This window comes from Microchirus variegatus, assembly GCF_963457635.1.
Source record: "Microchirus variegatus genome assembly, chromosome: 11".
Lineage (NCBI taxonomy): Eukaryota > Metazoa > Chordata > Actinopteri > Pleuronectiformes > Soleidae > Microchirus > Microchirus variegatus.
In genome coordinates, this window is record NC_139812.1 from 18,262,529 (window position 1) to 18,283,590 (window position 21,062).

A 21,062-nucleotide genomic window follows, 5' to 3' on the forward strand; every position below is an offset into this window, starting at 1 on the left:
CGGTTGGCGACAACTGAGAGCCCAGAAAGGGCTGCAAAGTGATGCCATGGTGGCCCCGTTTCTACTGGACCGGTAGGTTAACTTTATGTCTTGTATTTGTTGGTTTTCCCTCATCACATTGTCAATTGAACAAAATCTTAGCATTACCGAAAAATACCAAAAGCTCATACCGATGCTCCTCATGCTGTGGAGGTGTAGCTTCGGAGGGGAATTCTGAATCTGCTCAAACAGATATTCGAGGAATTCCAACCCTACCTTTAAGCAACTTCCTCCCAAACAAACTTGGACTGGAAAAACTATGCTTTTTTTCCAGATACTTCTAGTCCACAAGATCTAAAGATCTGAGCGTCTTACATCTGCGGATTTTGTACAGTAACAGGTTTCTCTCTTCAGTGTTAATTGAAAGCTTGTTTGTTAAATTCTTGGACGCTCTGGACATGGAATTTAACCTTAGATTTGCCTTTGATTATATGCCAATGACGCATGACTGTGTAGGTAAGGACTCTATAAATAGGAGAACCCAAGTATAAATGTGTGTTACTTGAGTGAAGGTGACCTTTAATGCTAAGTGCAGCAGACTAAAAAGAAAAAAACACAATTTCACATAAAAGCAGTAATTTTTTTTACCATTTACGGTCCAAACCTGATGTCAACTTTTATCATCTCTATCGGTTTTTTTGGGCTTTTTTTCTGTACTTGCATCTCGACCAAACCATGACAACATCATATTGATCAAAACACAACCACTCTTCACAGAGACAATCCTGCTGCTGCATCACCTGTTTTATTCATTGAAATGATAAAGCTACTTTTGTTTTGGCTCTTGCCAAAAAAAAATCCCCAAATTACTGATAACCATTCACTTGACAACTACTCAAATTGCTGTCCTGCTCGCTGGGATGCTAAATAAAAGAGATAAAAAAAAAGGAAAATTTGAATAATGTGATCCACATTAAGCCCCCATTATTTTTTCATCCCCCACCACTTTGCAGAATGGTACTTTAAACACTGACCTTATTAACATAAAATCACTGCTGCTTACATGATGAATCACCATCGTCTTGATTTTATGGGCTTATTTGAAACCTGGCTAAAGCCGGATGACTTGCGTAAATGAGGCATCACCTCCAAATTACACTAGTTTACAAGTGTCCTGTGAATCAAGAAGAGGTTGGTGCATAACTGCTGTGGAGCCAGATAATTAATGATAATCCCACTCGACACTGCTGTTTTTATGTCAGCACTGGTTTAAGATGATATAAATTGATGGCACGCATTTGCATTTGCATTTGCAATTTCATATTTTTATTGAACAGTAGCTATGATTTGTCTACTTATTTTGTGACATACTGACACAAACGGGTTGACTGAATAATAATATCCATCTTAAAGCGGACCTAGAACGGAAGTACCAATTAATGCTGTTTTTTAGTGTGTATCTGCGTCATTACCTTGTTTACGAAGCCCTGAAGTTTCAAAAAAAACAGTTCAGCCATTGCAGCCAACACAGAACGCTGTGTTTTATTGTAATCTCGGGCTCAGTGAGATCTCTGAAAAAACCCGGTCCGGTTACGTAAACATCGGTTCTCCTGAACAGCAGATCCTCCTGCTCCGGGCACTAGTCCGGGCACATCCGGTTGCGTACATTGAACCGCAGAAGAAGAATAACGTCCGTTGTGGTGGTGTTTCATGAGCGACAGTGTCTTCTGACTCTGGGTCTGACTCAGGGTCAAAGTCATATAAGGGACTGTGGCGGGGAGTCATGACGGTACCATTTTTAAACGCTGTTAAAACAATGTTTTGATAACGAGTAGCAGTGCATCCACCGTTCCAAAAGGGGGAGCTGCGCTTCTGAGAGCGGGTGTGCTGAATATGTCACATTGGCCACAAGACAGTTGGGAAGGCTCTACGCTGGCTGGCCAATCACAACACAGTCTTCTGGGTGTGAGATTTATGTCTGAAATATCGCGGCTGAGCACAGCGTCAGAAAAGAAAGATTTCTATCGGCTCGTTTACAGCAACTAGGAGGTTTTTGACCATAAAAACAAGTTAATATATGTAAGTAGACCTCCATAACTAACATATATGTGCAACAGGACCACTCTATGTGAGCTTCAACAAAAATCAAATATGAGGAATTCACACAATTTTAACACGTTACTTTTGACAAAATGGTGTGAGTGTGTTTTTGTTCAGATCTAGTTAGTTAGTGGTTAGTTACTGTGTAGAATATTTACCCCTATGAAGACTATGCCTCACACAGACCCAAAAAATAAGTCCTGGAATCACCACAGATCACTTCAAAAATGTTCCCATCTAATTTCCAATCCAAAAGGAACCACAAAAATCTTGAGCACAAATGGAGAAAAACCAAGCAAGAAAACATCTTGGCCTGCATGCATGGTCTTATAGTCTGTGTCAAGTATAAATATGCTCTTTTTTGCCTCACACATGCTCATTTTCCTTCATCTGATGCAAAATATTTTTTTTGAATAAGTCTATGATTTATTTTTGATACTTTCTCGCAACTTACTTGAAGGCTTCACTTTAACTTTCTCACTTGCCTCACTTTACTGTGGAATTGTCATCTTTAAAAAAAAAACAAAAAAAAAACGAGGGGTTACCAGGCCTCTCGTGGAAATGTTTTAACCCGGACCTGATTTGATTGGTACCTATGCAACCACGACCATCTTTTCAAAACTTTTTTTGAAAAAGCTTTGGTTCAGCAACTCATAGATCACCTTTTATCCAATCATCTGTTTGAAACCTCATCAATCCGCCTTCAGAGACTTCCACAGCACAGAAACCTCTCTGACAAAAGTGGGAAATGATTTATGACTTGCTTTGGACTGGCTTGGCAATGCAAGTGCTGTGAGAGTTTAGTGCAGCATTATCACCACATACATTAACCACATGCAAATAATCACAATTAGACACAGTCACACTAATGTCATAAATGGTGTGCCACAAGGATTTGTGCTTGTCCCGTTGCAGTTTCTTCTCTCTATTTACATGTTGCCTTATTGTATATTTATTAGTTTAGCCATCTTTGCATTGTTATTTAAATAGTGAAGTTCTTAATTGAATGACTTTATATTGAGACACTCGAGACAGAGGAAAGTAAATATTTGTCTGCATAATAAATGAGGAAAAAAAGGAAAATCATCAGCTTATACTGTATCTAGTTAACATGAACAAATACTATCCCTATAGGCAGTTATAAAAGCCAGAGAAAAGATGATTATTTGTAATGGTTTTTTTTATTGTAAATGTGTCACCTTTATAGCTGTAAACCATGAATGTAGCGTTGGAGTTGACATAACTGTCACTATTTCAGGATTTTTGCTCACCTCTAATTAATTGCAACAGTGATCCAAAGAGTGGGCCTGTGTCTAGTTAATTTTCTTTACAGCAGGAGTAACCCAGGTTGTTTGCCTGTGAATCATTACTTTTTAATTGTTGACGTGCGATCCCCTGAGTGACAAAGCCTGCCTGAATACAAGGTCTATGGAGTAAGTGTGTGCAGATTTGACACAGTTGCTCCCTGGAAGCCTTACAGTTAATTACGCTGTCTCGCCCTGTGCTAATGTGTTGCTGTATGCTCAGTGGTATGATTTTGTGTCCCAAACTACTACTATTGGATGCTTTTAGGTTTATATACTGAATGTATGTTTTCTTTGTAGTTTTTCATGCAGTATTAATGCACATGACTTGCTCAGCGTTGCATTTTTGTGCGTGGCATTTTCCTGATGACCCTCTCATTTCACGTATTGTATGTACAGGTAAATGTAAATACATGGATATTTGGGTGATTGTATACTGTGTGAGTATTAATGGTACATTTAAATTAGATTTGGATATAAAATGAAATTCAGTGCACTAAAGATGTATCAGTGACTATTGTCGTATTGTAGAGAATAAAGATTATACATCTATTGGTCTGTGGACACATTGTGTACCACTTTTTGTTGATATTAACAACGTTTTTAGAAGCATGGGTAACACTTTATAAGTACACACTATTGGCATTAGTTAAGCATTAATAAATATTGAATTAATCATTTATAGCGCATGCATACTCATTAGTATGTCGTTTATAAACACAGTTATAAATGGTTTACTCATCCCATCAGTGTCCAAAATAGCTGCTGTACTCAAGCACCTCACCTCTCTCTGTGTGTCCAGCAGTCGCTCAGTACATGCCAACACTTCAGCACATCAGTAAAACAACTACATACTATTGAGTATTCATGCGTTATAAATTATGACTTCAATATTTATTAATGCTTAATTAATGCTAATTGTGTGCTTATTAAAAAGTATTACCGAAGCATGTTTCACCTTTCTTTCCCCCCCCCCCCCCATGGTCAGGCTAGTGCATATGCTGATAAATTCAGAATCAGTCATGCAGTAGTTTCTGGGCCAAACTACATCCAGAATAAACACAATTGAGAATGCTGTTTCATCTGCATGTTGTGTTTGAAGTGGTGCACATTCAGTTCTGGGTCTGTTCAGGATATACCTCAAAAGCTCTCCACCTTCTCTCCACTATGATGGTCAGTCATGACAAGCTTGATGTTGTTGTGTTGCATGATTAAATGAACTGTGCCTTACAGATCTTACAGCAGATGTTGGAGATTGCACTTCACTAATGCTTCAAAAGATTGTATTCATTTATTGAGCGTGTCTTATCGGATTGTTCTGCTTATTTACAGAGTAAGATTGTTTGGTGAGTTTGGCACCAGGTGACTGTGACTTCCAAACAAGTCAGCAGACCTTGGTTGTCCTTGACCTCAGGCAACTGTGATGCATGATCAAGCTCATTGTCCATCTGGGAAATGATTTTTTTTGCTCCTCTGCAAAACATAGAGCCAGTGGGGATGGCATCTGCATAATCGAGTGGCACCTCTCTTTGCTCAGAATGTAGTTCATCCTCTGCAGTTTGCCAACTCTTCAGAAAACCCTTGCCTCACCTGCTACATTTTCCACTGTGTTTACCTGTGGGTTTTATGTGCTACTGAATGACATCATTTTGTTAAATCTTTGAAAAACAAGCCTGTGATTTCCAGGCAATGATCTTACTCACTTCGCAAATGTTTTTTTGTTTTTTTCATATTGCATGCCATGCTCAGTTTTGTTCATATCACTGTGAAATAACAAAATATATATTTTTAGAACATTATACTTGGCTTGAGATCATCCATCGTCTACCGTTGTATCCTCCACATGAGGGTCGTGGGGGGGGTGCTGTGCCAATCTCAGCTGGCATAGGGCCATAGGCAGGGTACACCCTGAACAGGTCGCCAGTCTATCACAGGGCCACATAGAGACAAACAACCATCCACTCGCTCACCTATGGTCAATTTAGAGTGTCCAATTTGCCTAATCCCCAAATCTGCATGTCTTTGGACTGTGGGAGGAAACCGGAGAACCCGGAGAAGACCGAAAGGCCCTTGTTCCGACCGGGTCACAAACCCGGGTCTTCTTGCCGCAAAGGCGAGTGCTGACCACTACACTAACAGTGTGGCCGGCTTAAGATCATAAATTAATTCAATTAAACTTACTTTTTGGCTTAATGTTGTCATTTTGGTGATAAACCTGACTGCACAAGGTAATAGCGAAAGAAAAACAACAAAGGTATGTTTTTATTGATTTAATGATGGCATAGATGACTTGACTCCTGGCACAAAGGGACTGTGTTTTTTCTGTTTCTAAAGCAAAGAACCTGTACCTATTGTGGTTTTCACACAGAGGTCTTTAGTGTGACAAAATACTTTGTGTCTAAGAAAATGTATTTGTGTCCCTACTTGTGTCTTGCAACTGCTGCATTTTTATGACAGTCACAAATGTGAGCTGTGTCTCTACATGTTCCCCCGAAATTTTGAATTTTGGATTTGTACAACAACAGCTGACTACAGATACCACAGCGAGGAAGAGACATCCTCACTGCTTTAAACTATATGTTTTCTTAGCTGTCCACCAGGTTTCATGGGGGAGTTCTGTGAAGTGGATGTTAACGAATGCTGCTCGGCTCCCTGCCACAACGGAGCCATTTGCCAAGATCTTATTAATAGCTTCATCTGCCACTGCAGGTCAGGTAAGTCACTCAGACGTCCTGTGAGGTCCTTAATTTACTTTGAAAGGAGGTAACCAAATCAGTTTCCCTCTGTCATAAGACCTGTTACAGAAAGCTGCTGTTGCTCATGATGGCAAAGGCAAGTGCAGAAGAAGATGTCATTTTCGTTCTGTGCCTCAGATGTGGTGGAGCACAGTTTACCATATATGTATATATATATATATATATATATATATATACATGGAATGTCCATATTGAATTGAAAGGAGCTGCATAAAATGTAACATAAAGGTTAGCATAATATCTGCATAGCTTCTGTACCTCAAAGCCATTCAAAAGTCACCTACTTTCTCTAGGGAGACATTTGTGGTCGTACAGTACTAAAAAAGTGATAAAAAAAAAACTGCCTGGGCTCATTAAAATGTATGTGGCATCCTACTCTTTAGTGAAAGCCTTTTCTTGTCTGTGTATGTGTGTGTGAACCCAAAAAGAAGCAAATCAATGTAGGAGAATCTGATTGATATTCACTTCAGAGGGTGGAAGTGGGAGAGCCTGGGCTCACCACGGCGCTCTGTGGGCTTTTGTTCCTGGCAGGTTGGACAGGCCTTCACTGTGAGGATGACATTAATGAGTGCCTTCCACAGCCCTGCATCCAGGGGATATGCATGCAGAATGATCCAGGCTATGGCTACACCTGTTTCTGTCGTCCTGGATTTGTGGTGAGGCTCCCCCACCTTACTACCTATCTTGAGTCTTTTTTTTTTTTCGAATTAACCTATCCCATTTTGCACACTCAACTCTCAAGCCATCTTATTGTTAAAAAAAAAACCTGCACTGTTAATAATGTGTAATTTACTTATACTTATAGTCAAATAATTTTTATTCCCCTTTTGAACACATGTAAGATTTTTCTTACGTATTTGTTGATGCTTCTCTGTATGCACACTTATCACATCCCTTTAAAAAAGCCTCATATTTGTCAAATACTGTCACACTCTATCGTTATTTTCCCTTTATAAACATTACTCATCGTCCCATATCTAAAGGCTGTTTATTTTTCATACACAGGGGAAGAACTGTGAGCGAAACTATGACGATTGCCTGTCAAATCCATGTCCAGAAGCATTTTCCTGTGTAGATGGCATCAACAAGGTCAGTTGCCTGCCTCCTGTTACGAATGCTGTTCCCTTGGCGACTGTAGTCAAGAACATCACTCGTGGCTCCACACTTGAAGTGCCAAAACCAACACTCAGCCCAACACCAACAGCTGAGCAAACCACAGGTAAAGGTGCACTCTGGTGCTTGTGTATGTACACTGAACAGGCAGTGCAGTCAAGGAGAGGCAACTGCATTAAGTCAATACTGTATTTATTTATTGTTTTAGATAGTTAAAAAGCATCTATTATGTCATGTTTTAAGTACTCGTTTGTTACATATTAACATGTTATAATTATAAAAAAGTCATGTAGATAAAACTAAAAGGTTTGCAACCTTGTTGGCTTGAGAATCTGTAAAATGACAGATGAGCAGATAAGGCCCCCCCTTATCATGTTTTAGTGAGTTATAGCAGTTCCACCAATGCAATATGAGATCTAAGAGATACAATCCTCTATTATTTACTCAAAAATTAAATATATATATTTATATATATATATATATATATATATGGTAACGCTTTCTTTTACAGTCCCCTAATTACCTGGTATTTAGCTGGTAAATTCATGGTAACACTAAAGTGTTGCTAGGTAATTACCAAGGGTAATAAGATAAGTAAATACAGTGAAACCGTTGCCAAAATACTGGGTAATGCACGGTAATGTACTCGGTAAGTAAAGTAAAACTGTACTGTAAAAGAAAGCCAAGCTTGTTTCCATGTAATTACACACATTTTTAGGGTTAGGTTTGTTAGGTTACCCCTTGGGTAAATAGCTAGTAATTAGGGGACTGTAGGTACCTGCTTATTACCCGTTTATAACCCAATAATACACTTACATTTACCATAGTTTTGCCATAGTTTAGCTGTACATACCTTCTTATTAACAGCAGTAATAACAAGCTATAATTTACTATATAGTTACCAGGTAAATGCCCAGTATTTTGGCAACAGTTTCACTGTATTTACTTTCTTATTACCATTGGTAATTATCTAGTAACACTTTGGTGTTACCATGAATTTACCAGGTAAATACCTGGTAATTAGGGGACTGTAAAAGAAAGCGTTACCATATAGGTATATATATATATACATATACGGAAAAATAAAGTATTACTGCAGCTGACATTTGGAGGGCCTATGATCCCACTAGCGAGTATTTACTTGAGTAAAAATACTCGAGTAAATACATATTGTTGCACTTTAAATTTGTCTTTTACACTTGTGAATTGCATATTATTTTCTCTAATTTGATGCTGACCAGATTTTCATGTCAAGACACTATTTGCATACATTTACCATGCATCACTTTGAGTTGAGTTTCTTAAACTCAACTCGGAGGGGGTTAGTGGATCAGTGGTTGGCCTGTCTTCCAACCAGGGAGTTCAATCCCCAGCTCCATTAGTCTACATGGAGATATGTCACTTGGCAATTGACATTTAACATTGACGTTAAATATGCCGTACGTAAAACTGTATTGTATAGGAGCTTTGAGTGGTCATCAAGCCTAAAAAGCAAGATGTAAATACAGATCATTACTCCATGAATATGATGTGCAAGGCAGTGACACTAAACCTATGAAATGAATTTGTCCTTTTTCTTTGACAAAGTTTAAGCCGATTCTCTCCTCGTCTTTTTCTTCTTATTCCTTTCAGAAATTGCTGTTGCACAAGCTTTGCCAGTTTCAAATGAAAGGAGACTCCCACTGAGCTGGTTCCCCAAATGGGAATTTATAGCCTTTGGAACATAGCAGGCAATGATACATTTGATTTGATTGAGAGTCACATTTTGTGCAGCTGTAATAAAAGGAAAATACTGGAAAAGCTAGATTTGTATTACCAACCTACTGCAACAATGATTTATAAGAGTAATGAGTCCAATCATAATTTGGGGGCTATATCCTTTAACACTCAAACAACAGAGACAAAGTAGAATGTGTTAGACCTTATTGGTATTGGGCTCAGTCATCTCTGTGAGAAGAGGAATTTAGAGCACTGGGCAGATCGTTACTCCTTGACAGATGAGGTTTACCTTTGAAACTGTTCACAGAGCTGTAAAACAGACCTATTGAACACAGACAAGCTTGAACCAATTCAGTGCGACACTCTGAAAATCACTGTGGGCCAAACATAATGGAGTCCTCCTTCCCTGCACCTGATCCAGCCCTCATCCAGCTCATACTGCATTGGTGTAGAGGTGGTGGAATTTACACATAAGACACTGGTAAAGAAAAACAAACCTCCGCATCCGCTGCACACACCAAAACATCGCTTTACTGTTCTACATATAAGTGCATAATCAAAGTAAATAAGTTCTAAAGTAAGAGGAACCAGAAGCCCGTGAGTTTATCTAACTAGGTCACCATCTAAACACATGCAGTGCCCTTGGTGCTGCTTGAAATAGACTCAGACAGTGCTCCTTTAAACCTAAGTCTGCTTTGGAACATAAATATACCAAATCAATGAAAATTTAAACATAGAGGAGATGGTAAATACACTGAAAGAAAAGGACACTCTCAAGAGAATATGTGAATTTGGTCTCGATCTTGATGTTTTTTTCTTAATTTTAGTGTGAATGACAGTCACAGACCTCCTCAGATGAAGGTGATTGTCTTCTGGATTTCTTTTTAGCCTTCATCGCTGTATGTGCTATGCTGACCTCTGCGGTATTTTAGCTCTACGGCGTTGGAGCTGATGGGAATCTAGACCTGTATGGTGGAGGGAGGCTTACTGCGGCTAAGCCATGATTAGGTTGACTCTCCTTGGAGTGATCACTGCAGTGCAGGTGAAGCCGTTATCTTCTGCTGCCATGTGTAGCGGAAATGAAATTACTTAAAAGCCTCAAAAAATCTGCTTGATGAGCGAGAACGTATCCATTGGGTCATTCCAAACATGCAATACCCGGGTTTGGGTCAGTCACCTCCTTAACCTCAGTTTTAAAATGATAGATATTTGTTCTGTTAAGCACTAGTTTATGGTGTTCCTTCATGTATAGTCGGCTCATAATTGAGTTGGCAGTACCTCATTAGTGCGCCTTTAGCAGTTGTGATATATTAAGTGACAAAACTTTGCTCGTGAGTCATAATGGCATTTGCATGATGTGCACAGTTATGCATATTCATGAGGGGAAAAAAAAAAAAAAGGCTGCGTGAGATGAAAAAGCAAATTCAAAGTGTGCCATTTTTGGCTTCTGTTTATGGCTTTGTGTGTGTGCTCCAGTACAGTAACTATCAGAGCAGTATGTTGGAGTAATCTCAGATATTTTTAAAACCAGACAACAAATATCTAATTAGACACTAGATTTAAAAAAAAAAAAAAAAAAACATCTATTCATGTTTGATTCCTCTGTGTGTTTCAGCTGTATAATACTTTTCAACTAAATCATACTATGTTACGCAGCTTGAGATATAATTTTTTCCTCCATCGTTTTGGAAACAGAATGACCTTTTGCCTTCCCCCCGGGGCTCTGCAAATGTAACAGTCCCAGAATGATCCCTGGCAGCATTTTATCTCTGTCCTGTGACAAGTTCAATCAGTCAGTCTATTACCTTATCCAATAAATCAGGGACAAAACAGGACTTACACCCTGGCTTTTTTAAGATAAATGGGACAGTAAGTCTATATCAATTAAGTCTCACCGACCAAAGTCTATATGCTCATATTAATTGATCTGGAGTTCACATTTCTCCAAATGTATTTTCCAGTGCAAATGTATTGTGCTTTAACGCTCCGTGCCGCAACATTGCGCTCCACCTCTCAACATTACGTTAGATATGACTCGTATTAATTTTCTCCCCTCTTTTATGGACCTGTATTAAGAGTGGGCCTAATTATATCTCAAATGAAAGATTTATATCACAGAATATTCCCACTGAGACAACTTTTCCTCACTGAGACGAGAAAAGCTTTTGAACAGAGTGCAGTAGTGGCAAACTCCTTGGTCAGCATTATGTTAACAGTGGGGGGAGGAAAAAAAAAAGAAATGCTACTGTGCATGCCAGGATATTGAGAGGGGGGAAAAAATTAAGATGCAGTTTATATTATACACATTTACAATTTAGATTTTCAACAACTTACTTGGGAGTTGGGGATGGAAAAAAGTCGGGTGTGAGAATGTAAGGTAGAGCGGTAAAAACAGGAGACCTTTGAAGGAGAGACTGAAGCTAACTGCTAATGAGGCATGATACTGCCTCCTGGCAGCAGCCGCAGACTGCATCAAAGACTACATCAGACTAAACAAGGCTTTAAAATTAATGAATAGCTTTGTCTCTGAGGGGTAATTTTCCATCATCAGCATTGGCAAACCCCATTGTCAGTGGTGAAGCATAAGACAGGGCAGCAGAGTTGCTGTGTGCATTTATCCTCATTAATTCACAGATCACAGCGAGCCTGCTCCTGATAATTCTTACCTTTTTTTTTTTCCAGGGGAATTTCCTCAGGGTATTTGGTCGTATTGCTCTCCAGAGAATATGGGGGTATTTAGGTTAGCTTGTTTGCCAGATGCACTGAGGGGGGTCTGCTGTCAGATCAAAAGGGGGGGTCTGGTCTATTAGGACTTGATGTGTAACAAATATTGATAAAGGTCTCGCTTGTAGCTTCATCATTAATCCTGGCAAGAACTTTGAAAGGAGCTTTACTGATTTCTCCAGTGCAATAATGTTTTCCCTTTTTTTTTCCCAGATAAGAACAGACAGAGCATGAGACAGGTGCATCCAGGAAAAGCTTTTCATTTTAACAGGTTCTCCCCTTTGACTTTCCTGCAACAAATTGCACTACTTCCTTCAAATGAGAAATATATTGAGCATGAGCAACCCTAATGCTCGCCTTCAATTGCAGTCTGAGTCAGTCTTTTAAGTCTGTCTGCGTCACTACCCCCAATAAGCTAGCAGGCACTGGAACTTTTACTGAAATACAACGTAATTGCCCATTCTCATGGATGATCTGAAGCACATTATTCCACTAAAAAATGGGCCATGTAATAAACTTGTAATTCTTGTATTTCCACCAAGACTCCTCTCAAACCTAATATAGAGCCGTTTGCATGCTTCTCCGCATTTTGACAAAGAAAACTATTTACAGTGTGTCTTTTCAAAGCCTTTTGTTATGCTTTCAATATAATAATTATCCTCTGTCCTCCTAGTTGCCACATTGAGGCGCTTCACACTGTGCATTATATAGTCAAGGTTACTTGTTGGATACAGGTTATCTCTAGCGACATAAGAGTAGTGTGCACATGTTCAAAAATGATCTGCCCTATACTGAGATGTCCTTTGCTCAACTCTGAATGTTTAATAATTCTGAGGATGCTCTTGTCTATCTCACCCTGTGCACTGACATCCCCGTGGGGGAAGTGAGTGAAAGGTTGATTTCTTCTTTTGGGGATCAATAAATATTCTCAGCAGAATTTCTGGTAAAGATGCATAAACTGCAGTCTTGCTTTTGTTTACCCTTTCCCCCGAATCCCATTTCAGCTCCCTCTACTTTTTTTATTTTTTATTTTCTAGAGTCAAGCTATGTTCAGTACTTTGGGAATTCATACCTTGAGTTTGAGGGATTTGACCTCAGCACAATCAACAACATAGCTGTGAGATTTCACACCCGTGTTGCCCAGGGAACTATATTCTATGTGGACCAAGGACCTGCTAACGGTGATTTCTTCATGAAACTCTTCATCTCGGATGGAATCTTACAGGTGAAACTCCAGTGACGTTAATATTATACATGATTGTTTGTTAACAGCGACTACATTAACACAATTCTCTGTTTGAAGTGTAGCTGTTGTCTTAATTATAAACTACATCTCCAATGATTCAGTATGCCTTCTGCTGTAATGAAGAGGAAGAGGCAACAAAGATCAGCACATTGACTCGCGTTGACGATGGCATAGTTCACATTGTTCATATCAGGTATGTTTTCCGTTTTGCTATTATTGTGATTTAAGATGGGATTGTTCTTATTTGTGTTATGTAATTGTTGCTGTTGTCAGCTAGTTTTAAAGGACCCATATTATGCAAAATCCACTTTTTAATCATTTAAATCCTTATATTTGGGACTCTCCAAAGTGTGAAAAAAGATGACTCACTCATCATCACTCGTCGAGATGTTGACTTCCGTGCTCCTTGGGATGTCGCGAGACGCTAAATTCCTGGAATTGTTGTCTCACGGAGCTCCGCTTTGTCCGTAAAACATGCGAGAGTGTTGGCGAGGGCAACAGCATCCGGAAACCGGAAGCCCGTGAAAAGTTCTATTCTTGGCTCCACAGTGCAGCACAGAGTCCTACACAAACTTCCAGCCTCAGAGGATTTATCTGTCCAGTGGATACATGTTATATATGACGGCAATGTCCCTGCTAGAGCCTGCAAATTATACATTTTCCAAATGCTCACTGCTGTTAGCTCCCCGTAGCCTCTGTGGCTCATTTCCTGTTCCTTAAGTTTTGGGTTTTTTTTGTTTTTTTAAAGAAATACTACTAAACGGACTGTTCTGAACAGGGCTGTTTTAGCAGGGTGATTGAACTGCTGTGGTGCTTCATCCTTATGGTATTTTGACCAAAACATGTCACAGACATGTTCATTAGGACACCAGGGAACTGGGTTAACTTGGAGAAATAGGATATAATATGGGGCCTTTAAAAAGCAAAGACATTGCTTTACACAGGAAATCTGAAAACAGGCACGTCCACAGTAATAATACACACATTTTGTACAAAAACTATATTCATTCCAATTCAGGTGGTGTGAATGTCCACTAATTTCAAATGTGAAACCATTATTTGTATATTCTGGGTTTCACTACAAATGAGCTTCCATTTTTGGGGAAACAAAGGAAACGCAATACCAATGTTAAAATGCCTTAGTGATCACTGAGCATGTTCTATTGGCTGTTTCTTAAGTCTTCATTTGCGTCTTTTTCCATTACAAAAAGATTAACAAGCAAGAGTGGAGCACAAAAATCAATGTTTAAATCATTTAAAGTGAGTGTGTTTCCCCCCCAGTTACATTGTTCCTGTGTCCATCTGTGCAATCTTGCTGCCAGCCCTTTCCATTATATTCTGACATGAGAAGGATTGCGGTTTAGTTCAGAAGACACAAAGTTTATAATGTATGAGCTGGAAGCTGGAAACAAAGCGACTAATGTTCCTCTCATATCAAATGAGTTTACTTTTGCATTAAAACAGAGAGTACAGAGATATTGTGACACTGCAATTTCAAAAAGGCAATTTCATGTTTTGTATTCTGTTTGAGCATAATAACAATTTACTGTATTTATAAGATTCATTTTTAAATATTAAAAGTAACTGACAGGATTAACCAGAATATCAAGGTTTTGTGAGGATTAGATTTTAACAGAGGAGAAGAACACAGATAAAAGTTAAGGGACTGAAGGTGATGATCAATTTACTTTGCCAAAGGTGAGCAAATGATTCGCTGTCAGAACCAAGCAGACTTGGAGGGGTGCATGTTTCTTGACAGAAAGCTGCACTGCCCTAAATATAAAAGTGCATCCACACAGGCCAGTCGTGTTTAAGGTGATACAAGGCTCCACCCCTGTTTTTTTTTATTATTATTATTATTTATTATTTTATTTCTCCTGAAAGAAAACTACAACAGCACTTTGAATCAATCATAATGTTCTGCACCAACCCCTTGGAGACATGGCAAGAAAAAGAGCTGTCATAACCGGAGGGTTGGGAGTGTGAAAAAAATGGTTTCTCGTGTCACAAAGCAAATTCTTTGTAATTGTCTGACGGTCGAGTCCGTCCATCTTTGTCTGATTTGACCCAGAGCTACAACACCATGGCCATCCTCAACGTCGCCGCCTAACTCATTATAGACTTTTAATATATCTTCCCGTCAAAGACGCTTTTCAATATGTTAAATAGAAACCCAGTGGGGCTGTCTTCTCAAGGACAGTGAGCACAGTGCCCTCTGGCTGCTGGCCAGGCCGCTCTGGCAGACTGCTTCTAAATTAACCGCTTCTCCACGCTGGCTCTAGAGAAAGGACTTATGCAGCTTGGAGTTAGTGCCCCAAGTGTTTAGCCGGCATATGCAACAGCCTGCAAAGTACAGGCTTAACAAATCAGACTTGATTGCTTCATGGACCTCCTAACTTCCACTTGGGGAACAAGGGGTATCAGGGGACAATGGAGAGAAGGCTGTGTATCTGTGGCCTGAGTACCCTCAAGCTGCAGATGGTTAGTGCAAAATCTGCACTTAGGTAATTATCTGCTCCCCTGTTGTTTCAAAATGGAGAATTGGTTTTTGAAATGCATGAATGGCTATGGGGTGGGTCCGTAATAGTTGGGAGTTCAGCATCAGCACCACAGAAAAGGATTGTGATTAATAAATGTATCGTTGGAGTAAACAAAACAATTATGCACAATGAAACTCTGCTTCGCAAGCGACATACAGGCAATCACAGGCGTTCATTTGTCCGTGGTCGACCACATTATTAGAATGTATCGTTTGATTTTACCTGCAGAGTTTTTCAGTCCTAGAAACCTTTTGTTACAAAATGAGACCAAAATTCAATTATTTTAAGGGGGATCGGTTGTTTTCTAATCAAGACCACATAAAATACCAAATAACCTGACATACAGTATGTTCTTCCACAGACAACACCTGACCCCCTGTGAGGCAGAGCTTACTCTTTCTGGCCACAAGAAAATCACAAGTACGGCAAATAATTACTGGCTGGGACGCACAACGCAAGGCGCAAACCGTGTCTTTGCAGGTGGTCTGCCGCAACACTATCAATCCCATCAGGTGAGACACTTTTCCGGCTATCTACTGAATAATATCAACCCAAATGACACCATTTGTAATAAGACAATAAATCACTTGTATAAACTTGTTCTCATTGTAGAAAGCAAAACCTTTCCATAACTACACTGGCTGCATTGAGATAATTGAAGTCAACACAGTCAGGAGCTTTTACGCGTCTGATGCCATCGCCGGCAGCAACATTGAACAATGCAGGTAAAGTTCTTGACAACTGATCATTTTTTGGGAATTCTACTTTTCATTGTGTCCTTCTTGTCCATACAGAATCAGTCGTCTTGTATAAAACACATCGGAGACCGAAATGCCACATTTGACTGACACCAATACTAATATTGCTCACGTAAGAAATAAATACCAAAAATAGTAGAAAAAGTTGACCATAAAAACAACCATTATATGAAAAAACGAGAAAAACGCACACAGTAACAACGAGGACGAGTTCATTCCAATAACAGAGGTGCGAAATCGCACAAACATGGCCATTCAGTACAGGATGGCGTGAAGTCCTCATTGACAATTTGGACGTGTACGTAAAAAATGATAAAAAGTCACCTGATGAAAGCTGAGTTTCATTTTCGTAAGCCCCTCCCACTTCCAGTTGTGCCACTCCTTTTCCCCGAGCGACTTTCACACGTAAATTCCTGCCAGGATCGATGCGGTTGCAAAAATCTGAGTTTTGGTGCATTAGAAATCCCTCAAAAACGTGGCTTATTTAGAGGAAAAATAAGAATTATAATAACTCCTACGCAACTTGTGCTCGTTGCCCTAATAATTGCAATAATATACATGATTACAATATTTTCCTTTGATTAAATATTCCCTTGCTATTTTTCCATTATCTGTAAGATTAATTCTTTCTTGACATGTGGATAAAAAAAACAATTATTAATACATATTTTTGTCTCGCAAATGTTCTCATCTTAAGACAAACTCCAGTTGTCGTATATTGTCGGAAACATTGCGATTATTATGACGAATAACACTTGAATTTTCCTCTTTCCTTTTTAAACCGTCTTCTTGTTAAATTACTGCACTTGGGTTTTTTTTTTTGGTTTTTTTTACCTCACATTTAATGATTAGAAATGGCTGCACTGGCCTCTAGGTCACATTTGTTATCCTTAAAAGCACAAAGTCTAATGTTGAATTAGATTTTTTTTTTTTTTTTTTAAGAACTCAGACTGCTTTCCAATTTCACAGATATACTTTATATGGCACTGAATCGTCTGCAACTGTATCCACAAGTTTGACAACTCAATCAACCGCCGCTGACGGAGTGAACACAACAACAGCGGCAGCTCCCACACAAACACCAAGACATCCTGTGCGCGGAGCTCAGGTTTGCCGTGACGGTTTCTGTCACAACGGAGGGACGTGTCACCAGCCGCAGTTTCCTGGTGGAGCTCTGCCTTCCTGTCACTGCCCGCTTCACTTTACTGGATTTTTTTGCGAAAAGGGTAGGCTTGTAATTCTTGCTTCTTACAGTAGGTTATATATATAAAAAACTCACACATGAACCTACTGCACTGTGACCTCCACAATGGTATCTTCAAAAGCCAGCCAACAAATTATGTCGGTTAATATATGCTGAGCCTCTTTGGCTAATAGGTTTCACTTTGTGTGAGAGAATAGAGTCAACTGCATTAGGAATCTTGAGTGATGTGAATTATTCAGGATATGATTAATGAAATGAAAGATCCATATAAGCAGCTTGAACCGCTGCCGTGTGTCCATGTTAACCTCCACGCACGAGCTGAGAATGAGAATATGACCTTGCAGCACATACTCAACATTCAGCTACACTCCTCATCCTTGTCCCCACCAAAAATATTTATTTTGTACCAACCACTCCCAACACTGGACAGTGCTACGGCACACACATACTAAAGAGTTTTTCCTTTGCAGACTTTCTCGGTGCACTTAAGATTGTAGTCACTGAAGTCTCCCCTCCAACTCTCTTGTGATGCGGTATATGTCCTGACAGTGAAGTTAAAAGCGCCCTGTGTTATTCTATTGTTGTCATTATCTACCAGTGACAACAGTAGGAGCATTAGGAGTCCTGAATTAATTCCAAATTCTGTTTGCCTGATAAGGCAAAGCGGAGCTGCACACAACTGAGACATTTCAGATGCCGCGCTGTGATCCCCATGTTCACTCCGCTGCATTCTGGCTGCAGTACACGGTTAATCCTCCAACATTAATTAAAAAGTGACTGACATAGATTGAATATGTTAATAGTGATTTACACGCGTTAAATCTATGTCAGTGTGTGTGTGTCTGCTGTTTAGGAGGATTTTCTTACATTATGACGAGCACGCAAATGATCTCGAAACAACTTGTTTACTCGAGGCCCTCTGGCGAGCAGTGTTTGTCCAATCATAGCCGAGCTTCATAACGAGGCATATCAGTCTTTCATTCTGCAAAGACTATTGTCGCGGATTAAAACCAAAGAGCTGTCTTTTATCTCTGTCTAAGATTAAGTCAATTATTGGTTTTAAAACGGGGTGTAAATGTTGGTAAGTACTTTTACATGATGCATGAAAAGGAAAGTTATATGTCAAACACTATATGTTCAGTATATGGTATAACAATGGTTTTATGAATAGGTTTTCCATGAATTTCAGTCGTGACTGAATCCTAACTTCAAGAAGCCTATTGTTCTTCTCCTTTTTTTCTTAGCTTGCACTCTTGAGAGAAAACACATTCTCTTCCTTTGCAACTCATATAGTACTGCAGTAACAATAATTCCATTCATGGGATGTAAATAATTTTTAAAACACTAAATGTCTCATGTGCTGTACATTTTGGGTCTGGGGGGTATTTCAAGCAAAGGAAGTTCTCATTAGTGTCACAAAAGGTTCCAATAATAGTAACTGGATTAATGTTCATCCTCACAAGTCATAGTTTAGCCTGATTGCAGAATCATAATTATCTGTTTGGAAACTACACAGAATTCTGACAAAATGCTGCTGCTGCTCAAAGTTAATTGTTGATAATCACTGACATGGCTTGGGCAGCCTGCATGCACCTGACACCTTTATCTGACACATATTCCATGTACTAAAAATGCTAATTTACCGGTGTTTAAGCCAGCGAAATGTTATTTGTCTCCCCGGGCACTGTAACAAAAATTATGCTATTTTTAAGACCTCACTCTCATTTGTTTTCCCCGTGGGAGACGGCTTCGTTGAGGAAAGTAGTGGCCCCTCTGCTCGCATGACACAGATGCTACTTCGCTGAACTAATTATTAAATATGATTTGGCCAACTTCTAAATAGGTATTAGAGAGAGGGGAATACGGTTCATTTTATGGAATCATCCATTTGTCTGTTGATTCGCTCATTTCTCAGCAGTGAAGTGTCCTGGGTTCAGAGAAGGCTAATTACTGAGGTGCTGCAGAATATCATAACAGCCCATTAGCCACTTGCATGAACATGTTGCCTAGTGTGATGGTGTGTAATCTGAAACTGAACTTCAGTAATACAATATATGATGTGATTTTGTATATGCATGTTGTGCGACAGCAGGGGAAGTTCAGCTTCCGCTAAAATGTCGCTAGTGACGGGACAGATGTGCGAAAATGTCACTTCCACAGAAGCTCAGCTTCTCTGGAAGGGGGAACCAGTTTTTTTTGCATTTGCTCGGCGATATAGCGCATTCTCGTTGTACTGTAAATAAAAACACTATTATAGCATTTCGGTTTTACATAATTATCGCATTGTTGTTCTCGTTGTTCAACTGCGGAACATAATATGTAGGATTTTATAAGCAACTGGGCCTGAAATTAGTTTCCCGTTTTTCAAAGACCAGCATCCACCACTGTGGTGATAATACAATCAATCAAATGTGTCATTTTATTTGTATCAGTCGTAAAAAAAACGTGGGTTTTTCCCCTCAGCCTTTTTCCTTCCCTGACCAAAAACTTAGTCCCTGCTTATCCCTCAACTTGCCACACTCGTAGCTTTTCCCTTAAATACAGGTATTGGCCTTTTAGAGTGATTTCTGCTGAGTTTGAAGAATCACTCTTCCTCGAAGGCAGCTGACTCTCTCCGAGTGCAATCTCATAGGAGCACTCATCCAAGTCCTGGGCTTCGCAACCCCAGTATAGCCCACAGATGGAGTCCAGAGGCAGTTTTACATGCTGACAGAGTCTAAGAATCTCAGTAACAATCTTGTCCTCACATCTTGTTGAACTAACGAACAGCCACGAGAGAAGAACAAAACAATGCACCCCTGCTCTTAGTTAATTATAGATACATCATCCTACCCAGTGACTAATGATGTGGATCTGTTTGTGTCCTAGATGAAATGCTGACATGTCATAAATTGCTGGCTCTGTGTTTGCCTCTACACCCTCTTATGTTATAATTGAAGAAGCTCTGATATCTTACGGAAGTAATTAACCTTAATCCATAATGAGATATAGTCTAATAGTTTAGCATTTGACTTGATGTATGCTGTCAGTATAGTATATAAATGAACAAGCTGTACAGGCTGAAGCTAAACTGTAGCTTCCATGTCTTTCACATAAAGGTTTAAATATGTAAATTAGCCTGATTGTGTCATTTATATACATAGCTATACATGTTAATGGTGCAAAAAAATGTTTCCTATACAAAGCATCCAAAGATTATTATGATTTACTGGGATAAACTGCCATAGATTAGACGACTAATCTATAACTAATCTTATTTATGTACTGTCTTGAGACGGTACATAAATAATGGGAGTATTCTTCACGCTCATCAACACTTTCATATTTTATACACTGTATATGACCCGCAGATCCGGCGCTGTCACCGCTGGATTTAAGACCACAGCGAGGATTTGTGCTGTTAACATTTTCAAGTAAACTTAAAGCTTCAAATTCCTCTATCTTGTGCACCTAAATGCCAGGGGGTTATATCGCCAAGTGTATTACTAGGAAGTACTTCTCAGGTAGTATTACACTCAAAATGTCAACATACCTCTGATAGATCACATGAACTGAACCAACCAACGAAAGCTGTCAATCAAAAAAACCTTCAGCAGGTGTATCTTAGGTGTGGCCTGAT

General features: G+C 39.4%; 1 protein-coding gene across 1 annotated transcript in view; it reads left to right on the plus strand.

Annotated features, from left to right (window-relative positions):
- Window positions 1-21,062, plus strand: part of eys (eyes shut homolog) — a gene marked incomplete at both ends in the record, with an annotated part of 153,601 nt that overhangs the window by 74,219 nt on the left and 58,320 nt on the right. The window contains 8 exons of the mRNA XM_083897393.1: window positions 5,973-6,097; window positions 6,671-6,795; window positions 7,145-7,358; window positions 12,733-12,920; window positions 13,043-13,134; window positions 15,843-15,993; window positions 16,094-16,206; window positions 17,209-17,465. Coding sequence (XP_083753519.1) covers window positions 5,973-6,097; window positions 6,671-6,795; window positions 7,145-7,358; window positions 12,733-12,920; window positions 13,043-13,134; window positions 15,843-15,993; window positions 16,094-16,206; window positions 17,209-17,465 — 1,265 coding nt within the window. The remainder of the gene's footprint in view (window positions 1-5,972; window positions 6,098-6,670; window positions 6,796-7,144; window positions 7,359-12,732; window positions 12,921-13,042; window positions 13,135-15,842; window positions 15,994-16,093; window positions 16,207-17,208; window positions 17,466-21,062) is intronic.